The 23,963-nt window shown below is 42.6% G+C and overlaps 2 protein-coding genes across 5 annotated transcripts in view; one reads left to right on the forward strand and one right to left on the reverse strand.

Annotated features, from left to right (window-relative positions):
- LOC121307546 (phosphatidylinositol-binding clathrin assembly protein-like) lies at window positions 1–18,248 on the reverse strand. 4 transcript variants are annotated; one of them, XM_041239735.1, is made up of 20 exons: window positions 17,393–18,248; window positions 14,563–14,705; window positions 12,847–12,922; window positions 12,221–12,323; window positions 11,650–11,743; window positions 11,406–11,517; window positions 10,903–11,009; window positions 9,791–9,832; window positions 7,607–7,692; window positions 7,185–7,308; window positions 6,226–6,356; window positions 5,770–5,873; window positions 5,458–5,568; window positions 4,424–4,567; window positions 4,231–4,258; window positions 3,840–3,975; window positions 3,406–3,429; window positions 3,032–3,097; window positions 2,626–2,733; window positions 1–2,161 (listed from the first exon to the last, which is right to left on the reverse strand). In XM_041239735.1, exons 1-20 carry the CDS (start codon window positions 17,520–17,522, stop codon window positions 2,147–2,149), a joined length of 1,884 nt encoding a protein of 627 aa, XP_041095669.1. In that variant the 5' UTR covers window positions 17,523–18,248; the 3' UTR covers window positions 1–2,146. The 4 variants fall into 4 exon arrangements, with proteins under 4 accessions (XP_041095669.1, XP_041095670.1, XP_041095668.1 ...); XM_041239736.1 differs by having other exon boundaries at window positions 4,424–4,552; window positions 6,226–6,362; XM_041239734.1 differs by having other exon boundaries at window positions 6,226–6,362.
- A 3,292-nt stretch (window positions 18,249–21,540) lies between these two features.
- LOC121307581 (cysteine and histidine-rich domain-containing protein 1-like) overlaps window positions 21,541–23,963 on the forward strand; it is a 4,892-nt gene continuing 2,469 nt past the window's right edge. The window contains exons 1-4 of the mRNA XM_041239779.1: window positions 21,541–21,919; window positions 22,867–22,916; window positions 23,276–23,332; window positions 23,652–23,820. Of these exons, the coding sequence (XP_041095713.1) occupies window positions 21,856–21,919; window positions 22,867–22,916; window positions 23,276–23,332; window positions 23,652–23,820 (340 nt within the window). The 5' untranslated portion in view covers window positions 21,541–21,855. The remainder of the gene's footprint in view (window positions 21,920–22,866; window positions 22,917–23,275; window positions 23,333–23,651; window positions 23,821–23,963) is intronic.

A 23,963-nucleotide genomic window follows, 5' to 3' on the forward strand; every position in this document is an offset into this window, starting at 1 on the left:
TGAGGTTGAATGACAAACAGGGAGGAGAAGTGCGCAGCCCTGGAACGGACAGGTTAAAAACAGGCTGAGATACAGCCCTGTAACCCCAAACACATACTGTACATTGAAAGAGAACTCCTCCCACTCCTGCAGTCTGGAATCATCCATGCCTCAGAACACAGGTTACTGGGGATACTGCAGGTTTTTATAACACACATGTTCTCACACAGACACATACTGTACAAACACACATGTACATCAACTATACATATCTTGTGTATGCAAATAGAAACTTCCTGTATAGAAAAAGGCGGCTCTTCAGCTTGGTTTTCTTTACATTCCAGCAAATGGCACTGTTTGTGCAGTTTTCATGTATTTATTTATATACTGTATATAAGTCTTGTGCTGAATGCTGTATTACAATCAATTCTGGTGGCACTTGATCTATCTAGGTTGGACAGTTATCATCTGAAAAAAATAAATACAAAATAAAAATATATATGTATATATAATATATCCCCAGGCTCTTTGTCACCAGTTGTTGTTAATCCAAGTCAAGCACTGTATAGAGCAATTTCAGAAGACAAACTGATCATGCCACAGTTCCCCCACTAGGGTGTGCTGTGGTACAAAACATATCTCTGAGAAAGTATAATGGGGAGGGGGGTAATGGCAACCTAAAACACGTTTTTGGCAACCTCATTTTGATTGATTAAGTTTAAGTGAGGGTAGAGTACTTTGCCGTTTCCTATAGTGCTTCCTAAGTGACACTGGGCTAAATGGTAAGATACAGTGCCTGTCTCAAGAGAAAATGGGAACGAAAAACACTGAGATTCTTCCACCCTGCTCACAGCATGTCTTCAACAGTGTCCAGCCCTGGATGGAACTCCGACTCCCATCAGACAGCAGTGAGCAATGCCACTTGAACTTGTGACCTATAAACAGAGTCTGATTAAACTCACAGTCACACATGGAGTGGCTCAGACTGCCTGTCATACAGTCTTATTTCTGTCCTAGTTGTAGCTCATACATGGATTACAACAAATTACTACCAAGGAAGAAAAATACCCTTTTAGGGCTGTGATCAAAACAGGGCACAGCTCATCGTAACACACACAATGAAACAGTCCAGCCCTTACGCTGCTATAACCTGTCTGCAACAGCCACACTACAGAGTAAATGCAGGGCGGGGGGGATTACAGCTTGCACTTGAATGCTATACAGGCAGCCCCCCCGACCCCCGACCCCAATGTAATGCCCTTAATATGAGAATCTCAATGGCAGTTCCTGACATTGTAGACACTGGAGAAAAAAAAGATTGGATTTGTTTGGCAACACTTAAAGGATCTTAGATTAATACAATTTGAAAACCAACCTGCACATTTTAAACACCAGGTACATTCCTAAAAGACAAACCCTATCCCACGCCCAGGTGAAAATGCATTGGTATTTAACAACACCTGAAGATAAAAGCACAAAATTCAGGTATCCACACCCAAACAGGTACTTTGTCTCTCCAAATACTCAAGGTACCTAAAACAACTGGGGAACCAGTGACGCAAGTACCTTGTTAAGAACTCTCTCAAACACCCACACACCAAACAGAGAGCTGGGTGAAGGGCAGAGAAAACAAACAAGGGAGAGAGAGGCATTCAAGTAGCCAAATATCCATGGAACAAAACATCTGGTCATGCGGTACACCCCAGTAACCCCAAAATCTGCACCTCTAGTCCGGGGGTTGGTCTAGTTTCAGTGGGGTGACCTGATACACCTGCTAAGACAGGTAGATAAAAATACACAAACTCTACCAACGAGGGTATTCAGTGCATTAATATATGATCCCCCCCCCCTCCCACCCCCCCCTAAATCTCCCCAACACATTCCCATTTTTTTCTGACCTGCATTTTTCTTTTTCTGAGAAATACTGTTGGACTTTACATGCCAGGGTTACCATTTTAAAAGCAGACTCTTCTATAAAAGAGCCTGGCAGACACAGAGAGCGAGGTGGCTATTTCAGACAGGGGCTCCAGTGCTGCACAGGTGCAGGTTAATAAGTTATTGGAGCAGTAGGAAAGCAACAGTTGTGAGTCTCTGTGCAGCTTCCTGCTCGCCTCTCCTCGCTCTATTTGGTGTTCTTTTTGCCTTGAACAAGCTGGCTTTGTCTTCTCTACATGAACTGCATCTGGAAGTGAAATAAAACAAAAACCCAGTCAAACACGAGAGTACACTGGAGAGCTTCTTAGAACCACCAGCCTCAAATTAGTATCACAGATTTAACCAAGTGCCACACAAATTGTACAGTGTGCAAGGCTCTAGTTTAAAGACAGTGTGTTACAGGGTTTGAATTTAAGCAACTTCAGTTTCACCCGAAGGGCTGCATTTTCCTCTTTCCCTTACTAAGCTGTGTTGAAACGACCCTTCATTTAAGGTATACCATTTAAACAGTAAAAGGAAATATGTGTAACTGCAGGAAGAGTGACTGCAGCATCACTACAAAATGAATGAAGATGAAGTCATGCCTTATCATTACAGCACAATGGTAAACAGGACCCTGTATTGCTTTATTCAGATTGTTGCTAGAGCAGGCATCCTTCTGGTCAAACCCAGGTCAGTGAATGGCAGAAGAGAGCTGGGGGGCAGCGTTACCTGCGCTCCAGGGATGGGGGCGAAGGGGTTCGTAGGTCTCAGGATCGGCTGGTTGTACATCATGGGCTGAGGGGCCATCATGGGGACAGTTCCTATCTGCTGGGGAACCTGGGATAGGAAAGAGAGATGAAGCACAGGTTAATGTGCTCTCCACTGGGCAGCAAAGCGGTCTAGTGCTTTCAGAGGACTAAGAGGCACGAGATCTTGAGTTGGAATCTGTGAGTGAACCTGGCAAGTGGTTGGATGCCTCACACACATTCATGAATATAACTTGGCAGATGCTGGCAAGTATTTTAATTTAAAAAATGTACATGGTCTAATGACAGCGATCACAGACTCAAATAGATTTTCCATGAATGGGTGTTTAAGGATATAGAAGAGTTAAAAATTGCAGATGAATCCTTACCATTCCCATTCCATACAAAGGCACTTGAGGTGTTGCCATAGGGTATGCCATGGGTCCTGGTACGGGCTACGGAAAGACGGGGGGGGGGTTCAGAGTTATTACTGCTCTCAATCATTACAGACCAAACTCAGGCACTGTACCAAAACAGTCATACTGTTATTTATTAGAACAAGTGAGAGTAATGAAGAGCTAGGGTTGGATCTGAGATTGAATGTGTTAGTTTGAAACCCCAAGGAAACCTTTGCAGGGTGTCTGTATAGCCATCTGATTAAAGTCCTGTGATGAAAGCAAAATGCCCGTCTTGGAGTCAGGTATTACTCAAACAAAGGAAGAATCACACTCCAGAAACGATATCTTGCATTAAATATACTTACATAGCCAGCATAGAGAACTCCGTTCTGAGTTAAGCAGAGACAGAGAAAGAAGTAAAAGGAAAAATATCGAATGGGAGTGAAACAGAATGAAGAGACAGATTGAGAAAGAAAGAGATAGCAGAGGTTAGAAATAAAACAAAAGTTCCAGATTTTACAACCTAGCTTTGAGCATTAAACCTCAAAGTGCAGCTGCAGCTGGGTTACACATGTTCATTTCACCACCTGTAATGGTAGTTCCACTAAACTGCCACAGTAAATATTTCCTTTTGGCTGTCGCTTGCAGGCAAAAATTCCCATGTGATAGACCCTGTCCTGTATTGTGTTTGTAGAGAGTTCAGAAGATTTCAAAAGGCATGCAGGAAGCAGCAAAGGAATCAGGGGTTTGAAGATCTTCCAAGCCCCCCTCCCCCTCACACCCCCTGAGACACACTCACCATCTGTGGTACTGCCACTGGTGCTGGAGCCATGGGCGTTGCGTTCCACGCGGTGGTGGTGGACATGGTTTTAGACTGCCAGTGCGTACCGCCTGTTAGCTTCTTCTCCCCAGGCTGGGTCCACAGCATATCTGGCCTGCAAATCAGAGACACAAGCACAGTCAGACATACCAACAAAAGCTCTGCTTTTACTACTAAATGACAGTAGTGCCCACATTTATTGTACTGCTTTCCTTTCTCCTCTTGACAGAGCCTGAATTGCTTGGTCAAAGGTTAAAACCTATATAATTATATTACACTCTATAGGGTCATTTTGAAACACCTAGAGGTGGATTCCCTACAAAGATAAAATCCAATAAAAGTAATTCACATAAGATTGATTGACACTTACTTGGCCAGTGCACCACCAAAATGAAGATCTGTAATAGAACAAACACAAACTTAAGAGAGAAAGCCATGAATGTTCTGAATATTTCAGGTCCTGGAAGCTCCTGTCATTGCTAGAGAACACTGCTTCTCTCTGTGGCACTTTGCAAAGAAGCAGAGCTCAGAAGCAGTTCTAACAACAGTGTTCACACACTTACTGCCCACGAGGCTTGCGAGGGAGGAGTCAAGGTCGTTGGCGAGCAGCTTGCCTCCTTGCTGCTGCTGCTGCTGCTGCCCTGCTGCTGGAGAGCTGCTCTGTGTCGACACTGTGGGCTTCAGGAGATCACCTAGTGGATCCAACCCTGCCCGAACAAACACATGCAATACCTTACTGCTGCAGGCAGAGCAAACGGGATAAAAGCATACACAATCAAGGTTTTGCTCCTCTAACTCAGTTAGAAAGAATAAAGCCACCAAATTAAAGTGGGCATAAAAATGTGTGTTTGGGTAGCCGGCATAGATATAGTCTGTTTAATATCTGTATATTTGACATGCTACAATTATACTGTAAACTATACAAAATGTATGGTGTATAGTTTCATGGAAGCATATATAAATGAACCCATAAATAAAATATATTTAATGCAGGTTTACAGTGTCCAATGAAAGAAACAAAAAAGCCCCACTCACCAATTCAATAAAGCCACAAGACCCCGAAAGGATGGAAATGAAAAAGACAGAAAGAAATATAAGTACAGATCCACTTAACCCACACATTCTACCACCTTCTCCACAGAACTTTATACACACACAAGGACGTGCTAACCAAGATTTTAAAATCTAGCAATATTAACTTTCCTTCCCTGCCTTGATTCTGGATATGAATTTTAAGACAACACTGTTGACTCAGAGTTGCTGCTGTTATACTATGTGACCTACAGCCCAGGCACCTTCATGCAAGTAGTAAAGAACCAACAGCTTCTCAGCACAATGACCAGGAGACCAGTAATAATATTCATTTTAAAATGTTGGTTAGCATTCCTTGAAGATGTACTATAAATGGCATGTGTAATGTAATAAAACCTGCTATTCAGACCTCAAATGGCTAACTGACCAATCAAATACAATCTGTTACTATCAAAGCAATGGACATTGGCTTCAGAAGAAGCAGACTCAAGCCCAGAGCTGTGACAGGTCAGGACTCGCTGCAGACAAAGTAGAGATCACACTGGATCTGCAGGGCGCATTTTACCGCTTGTGGTCTTCACATCGTTATTGGCAACTTTAGTCCCGAACACAGCGTCGAAATCTACACTCATTGCGGATAATGGAACGGCCTGTGGCATGGAGCGGGGGTCCAAACCTGGGGGGGAGGGGGGGAGCCAGAGACACCAATCATCAATAATATCTGAGCAGGCAGCTTGTTTTCAGGGTGGGGGGTGGGGGTGGGGGGCAATCCTGTAAGTAGTATATGATCATTTACAGTATTGCAATAACTCAGTGACGAGATGTATTTTTATGGGAGTGCCCAGCTTAAAACAGCATGCAGAGAAATGCAGCGCACCTCCCCAGGCAGTGTTGATGGAGGTTGAGATGGCTGGAGTGCTCTGCACTGTGGGGACGAACACAGGCTGTAGGTCGAACAGATCACTGGTCAGGTTTGGCATGCTGTGGACATAAGAACAACGTGTCATTACAGAGCATTAATTTTAACAACAGGGGCTAAAAAAAAACAAAAAACAACAAAATCTCCATGTTCTGTGAATTTGGGGAAAGCACACTTCGCAGGCTGCTTCTGCACTCTAATTACACTGCATCAAAAAATATGTATTTAAAATACATTACAAGACTCTAAGGTGACTCACTAAATTGAATATGTGCAATGCATTGGGAGTCCTACCTGCTGTACTTAAAATGAAGCTCTGAATATAGACCTACATTAAAAAGTATTCTCATTGTTAGGACTGTATAGGTAGTGTACATGTTAGACGTTCTCAGAGGAACGGTTAAGCAGTGGTACCTGTTGGTGGAGGGAGCAGTGGCTGGGGTTGAAAAGAGGTCCAAGCCAGTGGTGGTGCTGGTGTTGGCACTGCCCCCAGACTGGGAAATGGGAGACACGGTTGGAGTCTGCATCCCGATTTCCTTCAAACGCTGTTCCTATCAGCAAACACACATTACTGATGATGCAGTCTCAGACGCCACCCTGCTAGGGAGGCTGAGGTGTTAACAAGGGGTGGAATCCTGCTTGACTAAACAATCTGCCAGATTCTAAGCAATTCCACCAGGGCAAAGATTTCACCAAAGAAAAAAAAAAAAAACCCACAAGCATTTATTCTATCAATCTGTACTCCAGGTAAGGTCTCGAACAGGAATCTACTGTGTCATCTTGCGCTTGTCATGCTCACATTTGAATTTGTGGTGCATCACCTTATCCAAGGATTGAAAGGGTAGGATAAAGGCAAGCTCCTCTGGGATCAGTTCAATCTGTGCAAGTGCGAGACGGCCACCCTAGCAGAGATCACACACGCGCTGAAAGCTGTCTGATGTGCTGCAGGTTATAATCTTCTGTGCAAGAGGATAACCTGCAAGTCTGCAAGGCCAAGGCATTTACCTTGAGAAGCTGCCCCGAGATAACCCCTTACAGGCTGAGGTACTGGGACAATGCAATAGATGTACCACTGGGAAGCCCCCACATAGTTTAGGGAATGCAGAGATGTGTATAATATATAAAGGGCACAGTGTTTAAAGCATAGCCTGGCCTGTCTTAACCATCTATAAGGGTGCATTGTTTGCTTTGAAAGACTGTAGCCAGACTTGTTAAAGCTCTCTATAGTGGTACAGTACTTACAATGAATCCTGAGACTTTCCAGACCATGTTTCTCAAACCCCAATGCAGCTATGCCATGCTAAGGTTTATGTTTATCTTCCCAGCTTCAGTCTCTCTCTCGGAGGACTCTCTAAAGGAGGCACAGCACCCACCTTGAGGGACTGGAGCCTGGCCTGCTCTTCCTCCAGAGCCTGCTGCTTCTCCTTCTCGTCCATTCTGCTGAAGGACATGCCTGTGTTGGACAGAGTGGACACGGCACTGGACAGGGTGCTTGCTCTGGGAGAAACAACAATGCAATTAACAATACAGCACGTTGACACTTGCACCATGTATCCGCATTTCAATTTGCAAGTTACCTTTCATGAGAGATAACAGAATGCCTAAGTGCAATATGTGTGCATGTTACATTGGCAGGACAGGTTCCTCATAGAAGGAGCTATGAACTGCCACAGAAATGTAAATGTACTGAATGAGAAGAGATCTTAGCACGAAGGCCAAGGAGACAAAACGTTTGGGCTATTCATGACGGTTATGTGTGTCAAAGCAGATCTAGAAATCAGTAAGTGTGCTGTACCTGCTGGCTGCAGAGAACTCCTTGGTTTTCTTGCCCTCCAGAGAAGCCAGGTGCTGCTCCAGTGCTTCCAGCAGACTGCTGGGGGCCTGCAGGGGGGCGGGGGTTAAACAGGAATGTCAGACATTTCAGTGCAGCGACAGGACACAGCACACTATCAGCACAACAGTGAGGAACAGGCTTCACGATGCACTTTCCTTTAACATGGTAACATGCCTCAAGCCTACATATAGAACACACACTGGCTACATGCTTTTCTGCTAGTGTATCACATGCTAGCATATATACAGACCTGAGAAGAAATGTACCTGTAAATGTAGCTGCTTTTTATAAGAAATGCCCGGCACAATAAAACGGCACACTCAAATATGCTCCACAGGGTTGAATATATGCTCACATACACAGGATATACAGGTTATGTTTGGTTTCCAAATTCTTGTCTGGAGCTAGCTGTTGTCAGTTCTCTCTCAAGGACAGTATCTTATTCCTAGTAATTCTCTGAGAAAGCACAAAGAAAGTGGACATTGCAATGATGCTGAGGTTTAATTGGATAACCACATTCAAAAGAAATAACAGTTCTATTTGAAACATACTTAGGGATATGTAAGCTGGTTCACTGTTTTGTGCTTTCTTTCTTATAATCGTAATCACTACAAAAATCTTAAGAGCACAATAAGCAAGCCTCCTGTCTTCTTTTAACTAGTTTTCCCTGGGGTTTTACAAACAGGTAATCCCTCAAATTCCATACTGTGTGCAGGCACTCAAAGAAGTTGGAAGCCAAAATTTGCATCAGTCGCTACTCTGTGCTTGGCATTGAAAGATAAAATCTCTCAAGATGCCCCGCATTGATAAATGCAAAATAGCAACTTTGGTTGTGGACAATTCCGGTTTTTAATACCAATTCCTTAAGAGGAATTGGAATGGATATTTTAGAGGCAGAATTGCTGTGACTGTTCTACTGCTTTCATCTGAAGCCAGTCTAGCCAAGTGACTTCAGGTACTGCCACTGTGAGAAGCTGATTTTAACATACCACCACCAATTGTAAATTTTGATCAATGTGTATGAATTGATTAATACGGAACACAAATTAGAATCAATTTTAAAAAAGGAAATGGAATTAAAACAGGAATTGATCCTGACCTTGATACCACCTATTAGAAAATAAAATAAATAGAAGGAAATTCAAATCATCTCTTGTAGAAAAAACCCATCCACTTCTCTCCCCACAGCGATTTGTCAAAGATGACAATCAGCCCAAGCACCAGTCTATAGGTATTCATTCGAGTTATGTGGCTGTGTTTTCTATGAGAATTTGCACAATCCAAGACAACTAACATTACTGTATGGTGGACAGTCAATACAAACCAAATCACACACACTGTTGCACAAATAGCCAACAGTTAAAACAATTTTGATTCTGTAATTTCAACGACCATCCCGGTAGCACAAGCATGCATAATGTAGAATTATATTACTGAAGAAATATATAAAATAGTGCAAATAAATCACTATACAGAACAATTTATAACCTCTCCTCCCAGCATGAGTGCACTGTAGCTGGTGCTTTGTTTCATTTATCCCATCATCAGGACTGGCTGCTTCATTTTGGTAAATTATATATATTCCTTTTCTGGGAATACTCGTAAAAGCAGATTCATACTTTACTCTTATGAATACACTTCAAGTTGACGATATCAACTGAGAAAAATTAAAGTCAGGCAGTTATATGATAAGAGAGACCAGAGACCTGAGTCACATGACGAAGCAGGAACCAGCTTTCAGGAGCATTCAAGTTAAACCAATACTGTACATGTGCATTGGTAAACCTTTTAATTCGATTTTTATTTTTATTTATTTTTTTTTTAAATTGCATAATTACTTTAGCATAACAAGAGAAAATGTAACGCTACACAGTAGAAAAATAGAATGGCTCAAAATAAATATACCCTGCATTTACAATGCAAGAACTGAGGCATATAATGTGCATTTTATGATGAATGGTGAGTCTGTCCTGTCTCTTTAAAGCTAATTGCTCTCACTGCATTTTTAAGAAGCCCGTCTTTCAGCTGAACATTGCTGGCGCTGTATCGATATACACACACACAGCGGAAGCCTGTAGGGTGAGTAGGGAATGGAAGTGTTGCAATGAAGCCACATGGAGAAATCGAGATGAAATGCACACTGACCTGTGTAAGATCTGGAATGTCACCCTGATCAATTCCAACTTGCTGTCTCACAAAAACAAAACAAAAACAAAAAAGGGGGAATAAGAAAAGAAAATATATAACAAAAGGATCCATTGCTCCATGCAGTGACTGTAAAAAACAGAAAAAAGGGTTCTGCATGCTGACACAGACAGACTGGATTGAAATGGGTTGCACATTTAAATGCCTGGGACTGGTGCAGAACTGTGGCCTGGGCGAGTGGATCACAGTGCTCATGTAATCGTGAGACGAGGAATACATCATTAACAATAGAAAGAAAAAAAATTGTTATTACTTTAATAAAGCATGCAAAAAACTGGTAGTAAAGTGATTTATTTCTGTCTCTCTTGAGAGCACTCTGGCAGTCATGACTGAACCTTGTGCCTCATTTCCACTGCTTGGATCTACGGGCCGCTGAAATCAACCAACCCTGGCCCACCTTTGAAATTCTTGCTGTGCGTCAAAGGTCATTGGGGGATTGTATTGTGTTTTTATTTTTTTATAAAGAAACCAGCAGTAGCAAATACATTTAACCAACGGCTCAATGCAAATAAAGAGGAATCTGGTTAAGAAGGAGAGTCAAACAAACAGCCAGGCTTTGTCATTGTATTTATCATGAATAAAAAAATAAACCATGCTGCAGAACTAAACAATCAAGTCATGCTGGGATCTACACGGACGTTTCCCCAGCTCTGTGTGCTGCACTGCCAGACTGTGAGCTTTGTGCTGTACAAATCATTAACTCCATGCAGCAAAGGGCCGCAGGCAGAGCACACAAGATGCAGAACCCCAAACCTGCCAAGTCATCTCAAAAGAAATCATTACTTCACCATTTGCAATTAAAACAGAAGCTCAACTAAACATGACATATGAGTGTATTGTAACACATTATTTATATCTCAATCTAAATAAATTATGTTCCTCATTTTCCATTTCTTGTGTCACCCTCAGGCTGAACAAAATAATTGATCCCCCCCCCCCCCAAGGAGTTTAGAAATGCTTGTGGTGCACAATGGTTTAGGGGAGACTCACAGACAGTGCTGCACCAGCCCTGTACAAGCAAGCTGATGTAATAAAAAGAGGCTCCACTCTACCTCAGCCACTTTGAGAAACTCAGACAGCTTGGTCATCCTGTAGAGGAATTTCTTATACATTTCCACAGCTTCTTTACACTGGCTCTTCTTCATGTCAAAGTATTTCTCTTTAAAATGAACAAACAAAGAAAACAATGTATGCAATCGTTATCTGCTTCAATACTTCCCCTATGCTTTAAAGAAGCGCTGGTGCCACAATGAAGCAGCACAAACTTAAGACAGCCAAACATACTCAACATTACCCTATTAAAACATAATGGACCACAGTCTGGAAATGTACAAAGTTACTGGGGCAAGACTGACTGCCACGTGTACTTCATGCATACAGTAACTGAACATTTACAAAGATACACCCTTAATATGTTCACCCAGTCAAGCACACATAAATCACTTTTACAACACTACACATATCAATGAAAGATTGCAGTTACTGTACCAAACAAACCTACTACCCCAGTAATGCATCATTCACAGAGCTAGCAGACTCAGAGAGGCTCCCTTACCCAGCAGGTTGATGACACCCTCATTGTACGCTGCAAAGAGACGGATGGAGTCTTTGAAGAGCAGCATGAAGGCAGTGTTGATCACCCCATTGGTCAGCTCATTGGGGTTCGCCTGTGTGACACCACAAAAGAGCAGAAACAGACTTAGCTCCTTCTGCAGAACCACCCCACCGCACGTTACAATAACAGCAAACAAAACAAAAGTTCTAATATAGCGGGATAAGAAATACATGGTACAGCTTACTTCAAAATCCAACAGTGCGTCCAGCTGGTTCTGAATAATCGGGAGCGTCTTTATCAGCTTCTCTGCATTCATGGTGCGCATAACTCCTTCGACTCTGCAAGGAAATCCCCATCACTGACATCAATACCTTCTCTGCTTTAAGATCACGACCATTAAACTGCACAGGGCAACACAGCGTAGCAAAGTAGACTGTGTTCTCTACAGTGCCCCACTAACGTTTTTATATTCAGCATTTCAAGTCATAGTAGTTACTCCAACCAAGTTAGACTAAAGGATGGGAAAACTACCTAGACAGGGCAGAACATCTCGGGTACTGCTACAACTACCGCTATCTGCTCCTAATGTAAGAAAGAAGTCAAGCTTGCCCCAATTGTGTCTCATTTAAGTAAGCCAGGTCTACATTGCATCTTTACAGGGTTGACCCTTTTTTTCCCCCGTATATAAACGCAGCCTGCTTTGTAGACCTCACATTTCAGTATGGGTGGTCCCTTTATTCGTTGGGTTTTTCTCAATGGTTTTTGAACAGACACGTCTTGCACTTTAGTTTATAAATCATGTATGTCACAAATACCCCCTCTTCATTTTGGTGAAGTCCACAGCGACGAGCCTATAGGAGAGGGCCTTTTCGTTCAGGTACCGGCTGTAACGCCTGATAAAGGTAGACATGTCATAGCCTGCAGGATGGAAAAACAAAGCAAATGCCACGATTTAACCCTCTTCATTTTACTTTTATTAGAAATCCAACTGTAGGTGCCATGTCAACCTATCTTGCATCTTTTTGTTGCACAACAGTGAGTGATTGACTTCACATGAAGCGACTAACAATTTATGATTCATATCTGACACCTACGCACAAACAGTAAACCTGAACTAGCAACAAGAAATCATACTCAAGCTATCTTTTCATGGCCAAAATTTGAATTCTCAGATCTCAGGGTTAGATATCAATTACAATGTGCTGTTCCCTTTTCTGCAGTTATCTGTGTCGACCATAGGTGTGAGCGTCCCTTCCCAGGCTTTCTTTACAACACTGCGGCTTCCTCATTCTGGGAAACTACCCAAAAGAAAGCCAGGTTTTGGCCGCTGGGCATCGCTGCTGACAGACGTTCTTGCTCAGAGCAAATGCCTCTCAATGAATTTCATTAGGAGGGGTAGAAAAATCACAGATAAATCTCCCAGGGAACAGCCACTACATACCTTGCAATGCACCTTTGTCTAGGAAGTTATTTAGGTTAAAGAGAGTATTTCTGGAAGCCAAGTACTGGATGAAACGCTGGGGGAGAAAAAATAAAAGGGAGATATTTAATTCATCCTGGCATTTTTTCAACATGTTAATCCTGAGCAGGTAATAAAATAGAAATCAAAAAGCTATGGAAAAGAGATCATAGTTGAAGCAGGTTTCAAGGAGCTTACAGGCTGTCCTCAGGCATTAATAATGAGATAATTCGAAGGTGGAAATACTAGATTTCTAACAGAAACAGCAGTAGGGATAGTTTTGGAATCCTGCATAATCAGACTGAAGCCAGGTTTGAGTTTAAACAAACAACATGTAATGCAAGCCTCCTCTTCACTGTCCTTTGACAATGAGATGCAGCCTGCCATAGCTGGCTCCAGCACAGAGCTCATAGGAAGGAATCTGGGGATTCCCACTGTATGTATAACCTATGGCTGGAAGACAGTGTACCTGCATCATCCAGCTCACACCTTCCCACATTCACAAACCTGCAGCTTTCACTTTCAAATTCCCGCTGTAGCAATCACTAAATACATGTTCTAGTGAGGAATGGCTACAAATCAAACCACAAAGCCATTCAAATCAACTGTCGAGGGATTAAAACTACTTCCACCAGCGCTGTAGACCACTGAACAAGCCACTGTGCTGTTTGCTCGCAGTTCTCATAATAAATACTAAGGATATCTGACTTACTCGAAGCGCATACCACTTTCTCTGATCTCGGTATCAAAGTGAGGCTGGACTGGATCAGTACAGGGAATGGGACACACACAAGGGACCAACACCTGCTGCTGCTACTGAAGGTGATGCTGGTGGGTCACGAGAGGGACTGAATCAACTCCCCAAGAACGGTGCGAGGATCCACCGAGTCAAATTCAGAATAGAAATTTACTTTAAAATAATAGTTTTGCAACACCCCCCGTTTTTTTCTCTGACACAGCAATGGTGTAAAGACTCACTGCCTGGCTCTTGCAACACCTCGGCTCAAAGTGCAGCTGCCTTGTGTAAGACGTGTTACACATACTGTAACGTTGGGCAAGCGGATCTCCAGAACACACATTCAATCTGGATAAATAATTGAAGAGAGTGTGTCTGCAGAGGCCTGTGAAGGAGGCTGCAGTTCAGTTACTCAGCGCCCTATCTGCTGTCTCCACAGCACAGGCAGTGCCCTTATCTCAGTCCCACACCCTGACCAGACACTGCCCTGAATCCTCCAGCCCCCCATTTATCTCCGACCCATTAGTCCAGGTTGGCAGAATCTCTATGTCTTGCTGCAGCCTCCCTGTCCCTCAGTCTGCTGCAGGAACACAACTACCAATACAGGAGTAAGAGTGGGGAGACTTCATTACTTAAACCTATCCTCCTTGTCATTGAGTAATGACAGGCTGAGTGTGCAAATAGCTGTTACAAATTGAGTCATATAGGTTGAATTGGAAGGACTATGGTGATCATTCACACTTCTACTGGAGGGAGGGGGTGGGGGGGATTTTGGAATCTTATCGGTATAGAAGATTTTTTTGCATTGCTTTGAGTCTTAGTCTGTACCTAGCTGTCACTTGTTCCAGGACCTCACACTGCTTGTGTAAACTAAGCTTTTGTTACCTTACACAACAAGCCAGCTATCAGCTAATTGCGTGGATAATCCATTGTGTCTGCCCCTCTCCACAGCACATGCTTACCTCGTTTCCGTACATCATGAGGTGGTGGGTTGTGATCAGTGCTTTAAACACGACCACCCAGCTGCTGCTGGCAGACCTTTCAAAGAGAGTGTCTGCCAGCTGAGGGATGCTCACATTCATCTCGTTCGTACAGTGGATCAGATCTGCAGGGAACAAGGGGGCAGGTTAGGGCCTGTCTGGCGCTTCACAGGCTAGACACCTTTCTATCTGCTTAGGGCAGGAAAGCCATGACAGTAGCTCCAGTATTACAGAACTGACAGAAGAGATGATTCATTTTACACCAGAACAGTAGCCACCACTGGTTTAGCTCGTAGTACTGAACCAGACACCCTCTCACACACACACACACACACACACACACACACACACACACAAAACCCTCAATCAAAACGTCTAGACAAAGAATTAAGCTAAATTTATTAAAGAAAAAAAATTGTTGTGTATCCATCACTTTCTCTTCCGCTAGAATACTGTAAGTGAAAAGAGGATTAGCAGCTGTACTCATTCTTGATTTATAAGATTTCAACATTTTCAGGGAATTTTTTTTATTTTTTACAGGGCTATGATTTACTTAAGAAAATCTATTTTTTGGCTGGAAAGACCAACATATATTACATTCTTATTTAGTCTAGTAGGAAGAGACAAAACCATGACTTTCTACCTGCATTTCCAAATCCATCTCTATGGCCTTGTATAGAAGATCTGGGATTGGAAATAAGACTCCTATTGCACAGCAGTTTCACCCATTCAAGGTTTTACTACAAGCTTGGTTAGCTACAATGCACAGGAAATACACTCAGGTAAGTTATTAACTAACAGCAAAACCAGGAACGGATCAACCTGCTACGTAATAGGAGTTTCCATCCCTGAGCTCGTACATTCAATCTTCTATTATTTTACAATCAAACTTCCCATTGTTCTCTAAGTTTTTTTGTTCTCACATGGCACAATGTAACAATGGACCCAAAGTATAAGAGAACTGATTTCTACGAGAGTGAACGGAGTTCTGCTTTTTCCACCAAGCAGCTGCATCACCAACCCCACACCTTCCCACATTCACAAACCTGCAGCTTTCACTTTCAAATTCCCGCTGTAGCAATCACCAAATACATGTTCAAATGAGGAATGGCTACAGATCAAACCACGAAGCCATTCAAATCAACTGTCGAGGGATTAAAACTACTTCCACCAGCGCTGTAGACCACTGAACAAGCCACTGTGCTGTTTGCTTGCAGTTCTCATAATAAATACTAAGGATATCTGACTTACTCGAAGCGCATACCACTTTCTCTGATCTCCGTATCAAAGTGAGGCTGGACCGGGTCAGTACAGGGAATGGGACACACACACAAGGAACCAACACCTGCTGCTGCTACTGAAGGTGATGCTGGTGGGTCACGAGAGGGACTGAATCAACTCCCACAAGAACGGTGTTCATTTAACATGCATCACCATGAAGAAGGCATCGACTAAGCTGTGTGCTGCTGTAGTGCCTGGTGTCATGTGTGTGTGTCATACAGGTGTCCACCCTTTACTAATTGAAAAATAGAAAGACTGTGCAGAAATACAACTACACAGCTAACTTAATAGTAGCAAAGCTAGTTTAATAGCATTAGATTGTGCTTGCAGTCTTTTCACATTCATTAAGGGCCTTGAATGGGCTACTCCACATCTAAACGAGATGCTGGGGACCTCACTTGGGTTAACAGTACACACACACACGGAACTACAGACAGCAGGGGGGAGCCCAATAAAAACGACATAGCTATTAAGTTAATCAGATACAGTACAAATCACACCTTTAACTGAACAGGCAAGATTTTGAAAAAACACACTGGTTAGCAAGGTAACATTTCAGAAGGTTATAACCACTTCCATTGCGTGCCTCAGTCTCTCAGCTCTAAGCTAGATATCAAGGACTGCACACACACACACACATATATATATATATGCAGGTTGAGAGTTGAATTTTAAAATCTGATAAGGAACAATAAGAAAATGAAGGGTAGAAAAAAAGACTGCCATCACATAGAAGTTTGTCCCTTCAAGGTTTTAATGGAGCTTTAAGGAGCATTTACTGCCCCCCCCCAGTCAGGATGCATAGCCCCGAGAGGTGATGATAACACCTGGGGGTACACTTTATTTACAGGGGATGTATGTTGGTCACAGCGATTCTTTCGTCTTCTCGCAGGCTATCACATGTCCCCTATTTTTTCTATTTAAGATATCACGCTTCTTTGCTTTTATTGTATACGGTACTTCAATTTGGAACATGCAGATCACTCAAAAACAATAATATACATTGAAGTGTATGCTGCTAGCTGGTATAGAATCACTGATGTGTTGCATTTCAAACTGAATCCACTTGCCTACGGTCATCAAACCATGTGAACTAAGCGCAGGCACCACGCTGTATCAGACCGCCCTTGCACTGTATTATTAGAAACACTTATATATCCTGAACTCGCTAATAATGTTACAAGGGTTTTTATTTATTTTTTAAAAAACACTGGATTGCATTGCTTTCATTTTTAGATACACCTAACCTGGACTGGAACGGATGAATCACTTTGCCATGCAAACAGAGTCATGCCTATCCCTCTGTAATGAATTGTGATAACACACACACAATGCAAGACACATCACTGTGACCCCCCCCCCCCCCTTCCTCCGGGTCACATCGTCCAGATGTGTGACTGATCTTCAGGTTCAAATTCAAAGCACTCCTGCATATTACTGTATTGCATTATCATTCTGAAGCAATCGAAATTACAATGCTTTTAGCAAAGACAGCAACACAGCACTAATCATTAATGCTGTATATACTTACAATCCAGATGCTTCTTTTTGGGTCCACTGACTTCGTGTGTGGTGGCCTTACACACGGCTTTGCTAATTGCAGATCCAGTCATACTGTGCTGAGCCGCTGCGATGCGATCTGTTATCGACTGTCCCGACATATTTACAGGCAGGCGTTAAAAATGACGAATAAATGCAGATTTTAAGATTTTTTTTTTTTTTTTTTAATGGTAAACGGTGGTAACACAAAATGGTTTAGACGCAGATATAATACAAGACGGTAAAAAAATAGAGATGAAATAAGCCGGTTTTCAGAAAATTTGTTCAATTTAAACGTATATAAATGTTAATAAGAATGACGGATATGTTATTTTCGTATGGTGAGCGCACTGAATGGTTTTAGAAACTGCACGGGCCTGGGACCCGATTACCAGCCAGACTGTTTTTTTTTGACAGATATGAAAACGTAAATGCAACAAAACTTAACTGTCATTAAACCGCCCCGTCTCAAAAACTTTTCAAGACGCGAACAAACACATATCGCAAACGCAATAGAAAAAATAACTCTTAACTAAGGAATACACAATTTAAAAAAAAACGTGTCTCTAAAAAACCAAAAAAAAAAAACAAGGTGAATACCTAAAGCTGGTTTAACATACAAAACTGTTTCGGGTTCCGGAATCTCACAGACAGCAAAATCAGAATATTCTTTTTTTTTTTCCCCGAATTGCTGGCGAAAATGTGGATTTTAGGCACAAGTATTACGCTAAAGGTAACTGATCTACTGAAGATTTGTTCCGTCAATTAATTTGGTCTCCTTTTTAATGGCCTTTTTAATTTTTTTTATTCCGGTGTATTTGATATTGTGCTTAACTCCCAGAGACAAAATGGCTGTGCGACGATCAGGTGATCTGAGGATGGGTTGGGGTTGGATTTAGGAGGGGGCGGGGCTCTTAAGGTGGACGTGTCAATTAAGAATCAATTATTTCTAAATATTTCCCACTTCAGGTTTTTTTTTTTTTTTTATAGCAAAATAAAATTTTAAATCAATGACTATCGTGTTTATTTACACACCGGCAAATTATCTAAAAAAAAACAAGCAAACAAAATCCTCGTCTCCTCCCAGAACACTGACACACATACCGGCACATGCCTTAAGGACGTATTGTGCATTCCTCGGGTAACTCAATTCCCTGCGTTTAATTCAGGGGTTTACAAGGCAAGGCGTTCAGAGTGGCGACAGAATGAGGCACAATACAGTTTTAGTAGTGATACTATAAAGGAAACTCATATAAATGCAGTTGTAGCATGGGATAAGGGATGCTAATTAACAACCATGCTTTCAAAATCCAATTTTTTACAGCCAACTAACTGCTAACCACCCTAGGCTTTATAAACTGCACAATCCTGGTTTGCCCACTTTATTTCCTAACAATCCACAATATCGCTGTTCCCTTCCACCTTAAGAGCAGCCCTGGAGTGAGTGTGAGTGTGTGTGTGTCTGCCATTCCTGTCTCAGCGCCAATCCACATGCAGAGAACTGCCTGCCATGAGTTCACAGCTTAGTCCAACCTCTGCCAGTGACTACATTTACAGTTCACCAGGCCACATGTTGCTCAACCTCCTCATCTCTCATTCTCGTTGGCTCAGAAAGGACATTGGTAAAAAAAAAAAAAAAAAAGCTAAGTTAAAGAAGCTAAATGAAGCACATTGCCGTATTCCCCTGGGCCTTGATGCACTAGCATCAAAACTCATCACACAGCCTTAAAGGTCAGGGTCAATGTGGTTTCATTGCACACTTTCACACATTAGATCCTGATTTGCTTGCGCTATCATGGAAAAATACTGACACATTCAGGCACATTGTACGAACTTGGGCGAAGCGTGATGACCAGCCCTGCTGTATACCTGTACCATGCAATATAATAAAACATGGGTGAATGCACGGTAAACCACACATACATGGTAAAACAGAGAAAGAAAGCCACTGTAAAGCACAGTAAAGCCTCTGTATAAACACTGGAAAAGCATGTGACGTTGCAACATTGCTGTGCTCATTTGCTTTGGTATTTACAACTGCAAATTTTTGGCAGGACTACAGTATTGTATAGTGTCAGGGGGACCAAACTGTCTGCTCCAGAATACAGTGCTGTGTGGGAGTCAGTGAGCCGAGGAAGCAGTCAGTGCACACTGTCATCTGCTCCAGAATACAGTGCTGTGTGGGAGACAGTGCACCGAGGAAGCAGTCAGAGTCCCAGGTACTGCTCTGACCACATCCAGAGCTCTATTCCTGCTTCTGGTTTGCACAGTCTGGTCAGCGTCTCTGTACAGTGTGTTATTTGCATGCTTACCTTGTGGGGAAGCGAAGAGTGCGGGTCACACCCCCAGTCTGCACTGAAACGCAAGGAGGATACGCTGCAATTAACAGCTTCAGGAAGTGGTTTCTCTAGCAGGACGAGACATCGTTTACCAGAGATATCCTGTTAACGAACCCGAGAGGATCAGCGATCATTAGTACAAAATACAGCGGAAGCTTCCATAAATGTATTTTGTACATTAAACAATTCACAATGAACTAAAAACAAACACAAAGCCAGTCAGAACACTGCAGGTGATGCTCACTGTGGTTTCATTTTCAACATTTCCTAAGCAGAGTAATCCTGCACAAAGTGTAATTTGCTTTTTTAGTTCTAGAACAGCATTAACAGTCATTTATTCAACATAAGTTACTAATCTGTGAAAATAGCCCCCTGAGTTTTGAGACATTGTAAACTTAAATATTAACTTTGCTCAGGTGAACAGGCTGGAGAGGCGCAACAGCAGGGCCAGGAGACAATATTTGACCTGTGTTGGAATTTTTCCAGAAAAAAAAGGCTGGCATTCCTTCAGTCACAACGGTCCTTAAAGAAACGCCACCTAATGGCACTTTTCAGAATCATCTCCATGACAACTGGAGCTGGCGGCTGCTTTCATCTGGGATTGCTTACCAACCCGAGGTACAGTCTGTCTCCATGGCAACACATGCCACACATCTTTTCTTTTCCTGATGGCAACAATCCACAACTAATGAAAACTAAGTAGCTTCAAATGACGTGTTCATATGTTTGTTTTGCTGTTGCCATTACCTTTTTAGCATGTTTAAAATCATTCGAGCGGTTGTTATTGCAAATATTAAAATACCGACTTATATATTGTCCCAGGTATTAGGGCACCTTTTCATCTATCCTTAAACTAACATGCCTAGCTGCCTAGAAGAGTCAAACAATCCAATGGCGCCCTCTAGTGGTACTGCCAATAATTATTTTGATAAATAGCCGTCATTACCAGTCTGCAAGGTGACCCAGTTGCATGCATTCCAGTTCACTTGCAAGATTGTCCTTTGGGACCACTTAAATGGCCCTTAAACTAGAGAGCTTGCCAGTTTCAGAACGGCCTCCTCTGGTGTAATAAATCTCACCTAGTGCCTGTTGTCAATTCCACCACACCAGTTCACTGTGATATATTGTTGTGAAAGCTAGCTGTGTAGAGAAGCATACACTTCAAACCTGCCTGTATATTTTCAGCACCCAATTAGTGATATTACTGGATCTGATTAACTGCTCCTTATAGTCTCAAATCTTTAGCAGCATAAGCCAATGCTGTTAACTGCTGGGAGTTCAACTAGGCTTGTACAGTAATATCAGTCATTTCATTTGGAAACGTACATAGTCATGCTTTTCTGCTACTCCCACACAGTAGATACAGTGCAAACCTGAACCAATTGTTTTGTATTGAAAGTACAACTTTGACCTCTTTCAGCACTGATTTTAGACTACCTTACCCATTAGCTGTGCATTTATCATCCTTGACTTCAAAATGCTCAATTGGAATTCTAACAAAAACTTAGATAGGAAACTAAGTCAAGTAGATAGACCAGCGTCAGCGTCTCTAGCTTTTGAAACATGATCTTTGCCTCCTGCCTCAGCCTGCCCTACAGTGACCTCCTACCTAAATTGATGAGCTCAGCAAAACAATCCTTTACTCAAACGGCCTGCCTGCAAAAGTACCCAGGGCTTATTGTGCTTTGCACTTCACCCAGATGGATTGAGACTAGGTTCACATGTGCCATTATATTAAAGTGTAAACACAAATGGAATTACTCCCCCCCCCTCCTTCACCTTTGTAGCACCAAGTGTCCTGACTGAATTCAAGAAAATGTCTGAGGGCTGAAAGATAAGAGCTGACAGCTGGAGAGAGGGGCCTGTCTATTTTGGGGTTTGTCGGCCTGGAGCACCACATTCCGTGCTCCTCCCTGACTCGGAAGGCACACTCTGCAACCTTCTCTCCACTTCTAGTCTTTCTTCATGTTTCCCAGGCCCTGAAACTTCCAGAAGAGCAACGGGAGAAGGACTTCAGCTGAAGCGGACTGCATGCGCTTCACTTGCTGAGAGGAAAAGAAACCTGCCAGGTCCTGCTAGTCCAAGCTGGCTCATTTCAGAGCGGCTCAGTGTCATCATGGCTCTCCTATGTTACAACAAAGGCTGTGGAGAAAGATACAACCAAGAGGAGAACTCTGATGGTGAGCTAAGAGCACTTTTCTATCCGACCTGAGACTGAGAAAGCATAGTTTAGACAGTGCTAGCCTGTAAGTACCATCAAAGCCGCTACTATAACTACTGCTCCTAACACTACTCACTACTAATAATGTAATAAGGGCTGGGAATTAATGAACTAATAGACAGCTTTTTTAATTCATACTGAATTCATGTCAATGAGCATTGATCATACCTGTAAAACACATTAAACTTGCCCTATAAGTATTACTCATCCTAAACTGGTTTGCTTAAAATGTTGCCAGTTTTTAAATGTTTTTTTTTGGTGAGTAAACTGTTTGTTTAAGACAGATTCTGACTGTGTGAGAGGAAGATTACAATACAATATACTGGTCTAGATGCACAAAACATTTTGTCCAGCAACAAGTCGTGTGTGCCACATATCCCAAGTGCTTCTTCTTTTTACCTGTGTGCTTCAGGAACTATAGATCTTGTTACATTGGTTTAAAAAAAAAAAGAAAATCTAATTAGCTTACATTCAATTAATCAGACTGGTCACTGAAAACGAATCAACTCGTTCCTAATGGGCAGGATCACTCCTACACCTCTGTGTCTTCATTCATATGCAGGCACGTGCTAAGAGGGAGAGGGGGTTGTGGGAGGGGGGAATCCGTTTCTCCTGAATCTGCTTTTCAGAGACAGCTGCATGGGGCTCAGGAATACAAAGTGACACAGGGTAGGGAGGGGGTGGTAGAATGGAGAGGTGTGTGAGAGAGAGAGAGAGAGAGAGAGAGAGAGAGAGAGAGAGAGAGAGAGAGAGGAGAGAGAGAGAGAGAGAGAGAGAGAGAGAGAGAGAGAGAGAGAGAGCTTGGCATTGTAATGATACAAGCTCTTCTCAAATTCACCTTCTTCTTCTTCTTCTTCTTCTTCTTCTTCTTCTTCTTCTTCTTCTTCTCTTTTCTCTGCCCCACAGATGTCTGCCTCTATCACTCGGGGTACCCCGTATTCCACGATGCCTTGAAGGTAAGCACCCCCCATTGCACTGCTTTATTCTCACTGATCTTTGGATCCTTGTGTTCTTGGTGGTCATTGTTTTTATATTTCTTGTAAGCCTCTGAAAGCCCCTGATGTAGGGCCCACCTGAATGTCTTCTTTGACAGTGTGATAGGGATGCTGGAGGACTTGGCACAGCTGTTATCACTGTTCATTTAAATATATTCAGAGCAACAGGTCTGCTGGGGTGCAGAACCTGCCTTATTGAAAACAGTGTCCTGTCCCCTCAGTTTTGGGTGTTGGGAAAGTGAACTTTTTCATATATATTGTTTTTGAATTCTCAGTATCGTTGTATAGCTGTATAATTTTTGTCTGCTGTTTACTTTCAGGGCTGGTCATGCTGTAGAAAAAAGACGACTGACTTCTCTGAATTCCTGTCTATAAAGGTATGGAAAGCTGGCATGGTCCTGGTGCAGTGTAGCAGTGGTCACTGCATTCACAGTGCATGGGGGTCAGTGTGAAACCCTGATGTTTTCCGCTCATGATTAAAAAAAAATCTAGCACAGAACTGAAAGGCTGATAATGACCCTAATGATAATAAAAAGAAAACAGATTTCAGCAGAAAGTTTGCAAGCTCTTTTTGCAGTTTCTACTGAACTATAGGTTTATCAAGCTACACCCCATTTCCTTTGATTTGCCCTGATCATGCTGTACCGCTACGCCCTGCTACAATAATAAATCCATTGTTCGCTTGTGCTTCTGCAGGGCTGCACTCGGGGGCGCCATAGCAACGAGAAGCCCACCGAGTCAATGCGGCCGAAGGTCAGCTCCAACAAGGCTGGCAATGAGCGCCCCCTTGCGGACACCGAGATCATCTTCAGTGGTCCCAAGTCAGCGGAGAAGCTGCAGAGGGAGAGACCAAGGTACCTGAGGGGCAAGTCTTCCATATTTATATTTCAGAATGAGCATTGCAATTTCTTGAACTGGCATGACAAGTTGCAAACCAATACATATTAGCAGCTTTGCAGACAACTGACAAAACCGTCTCCCCAACCCTCGGCAAATATGTGGGGGGCA

The sequence above is a fragment of the Polyodon spathula genome, chromosome 57 (assembly GCF_017654505.1).
Source record: "Polyodon spathula isolate WHYD16114869_AA chromosome 57, ASM1765450v1, whole genome shotgun sequence".
NCBI lineage: Eukaryota > Metazoa > Chordata > Actinopteri > Acipenseriformes > Polyodontidae > Polyodon > Polyodon spathula.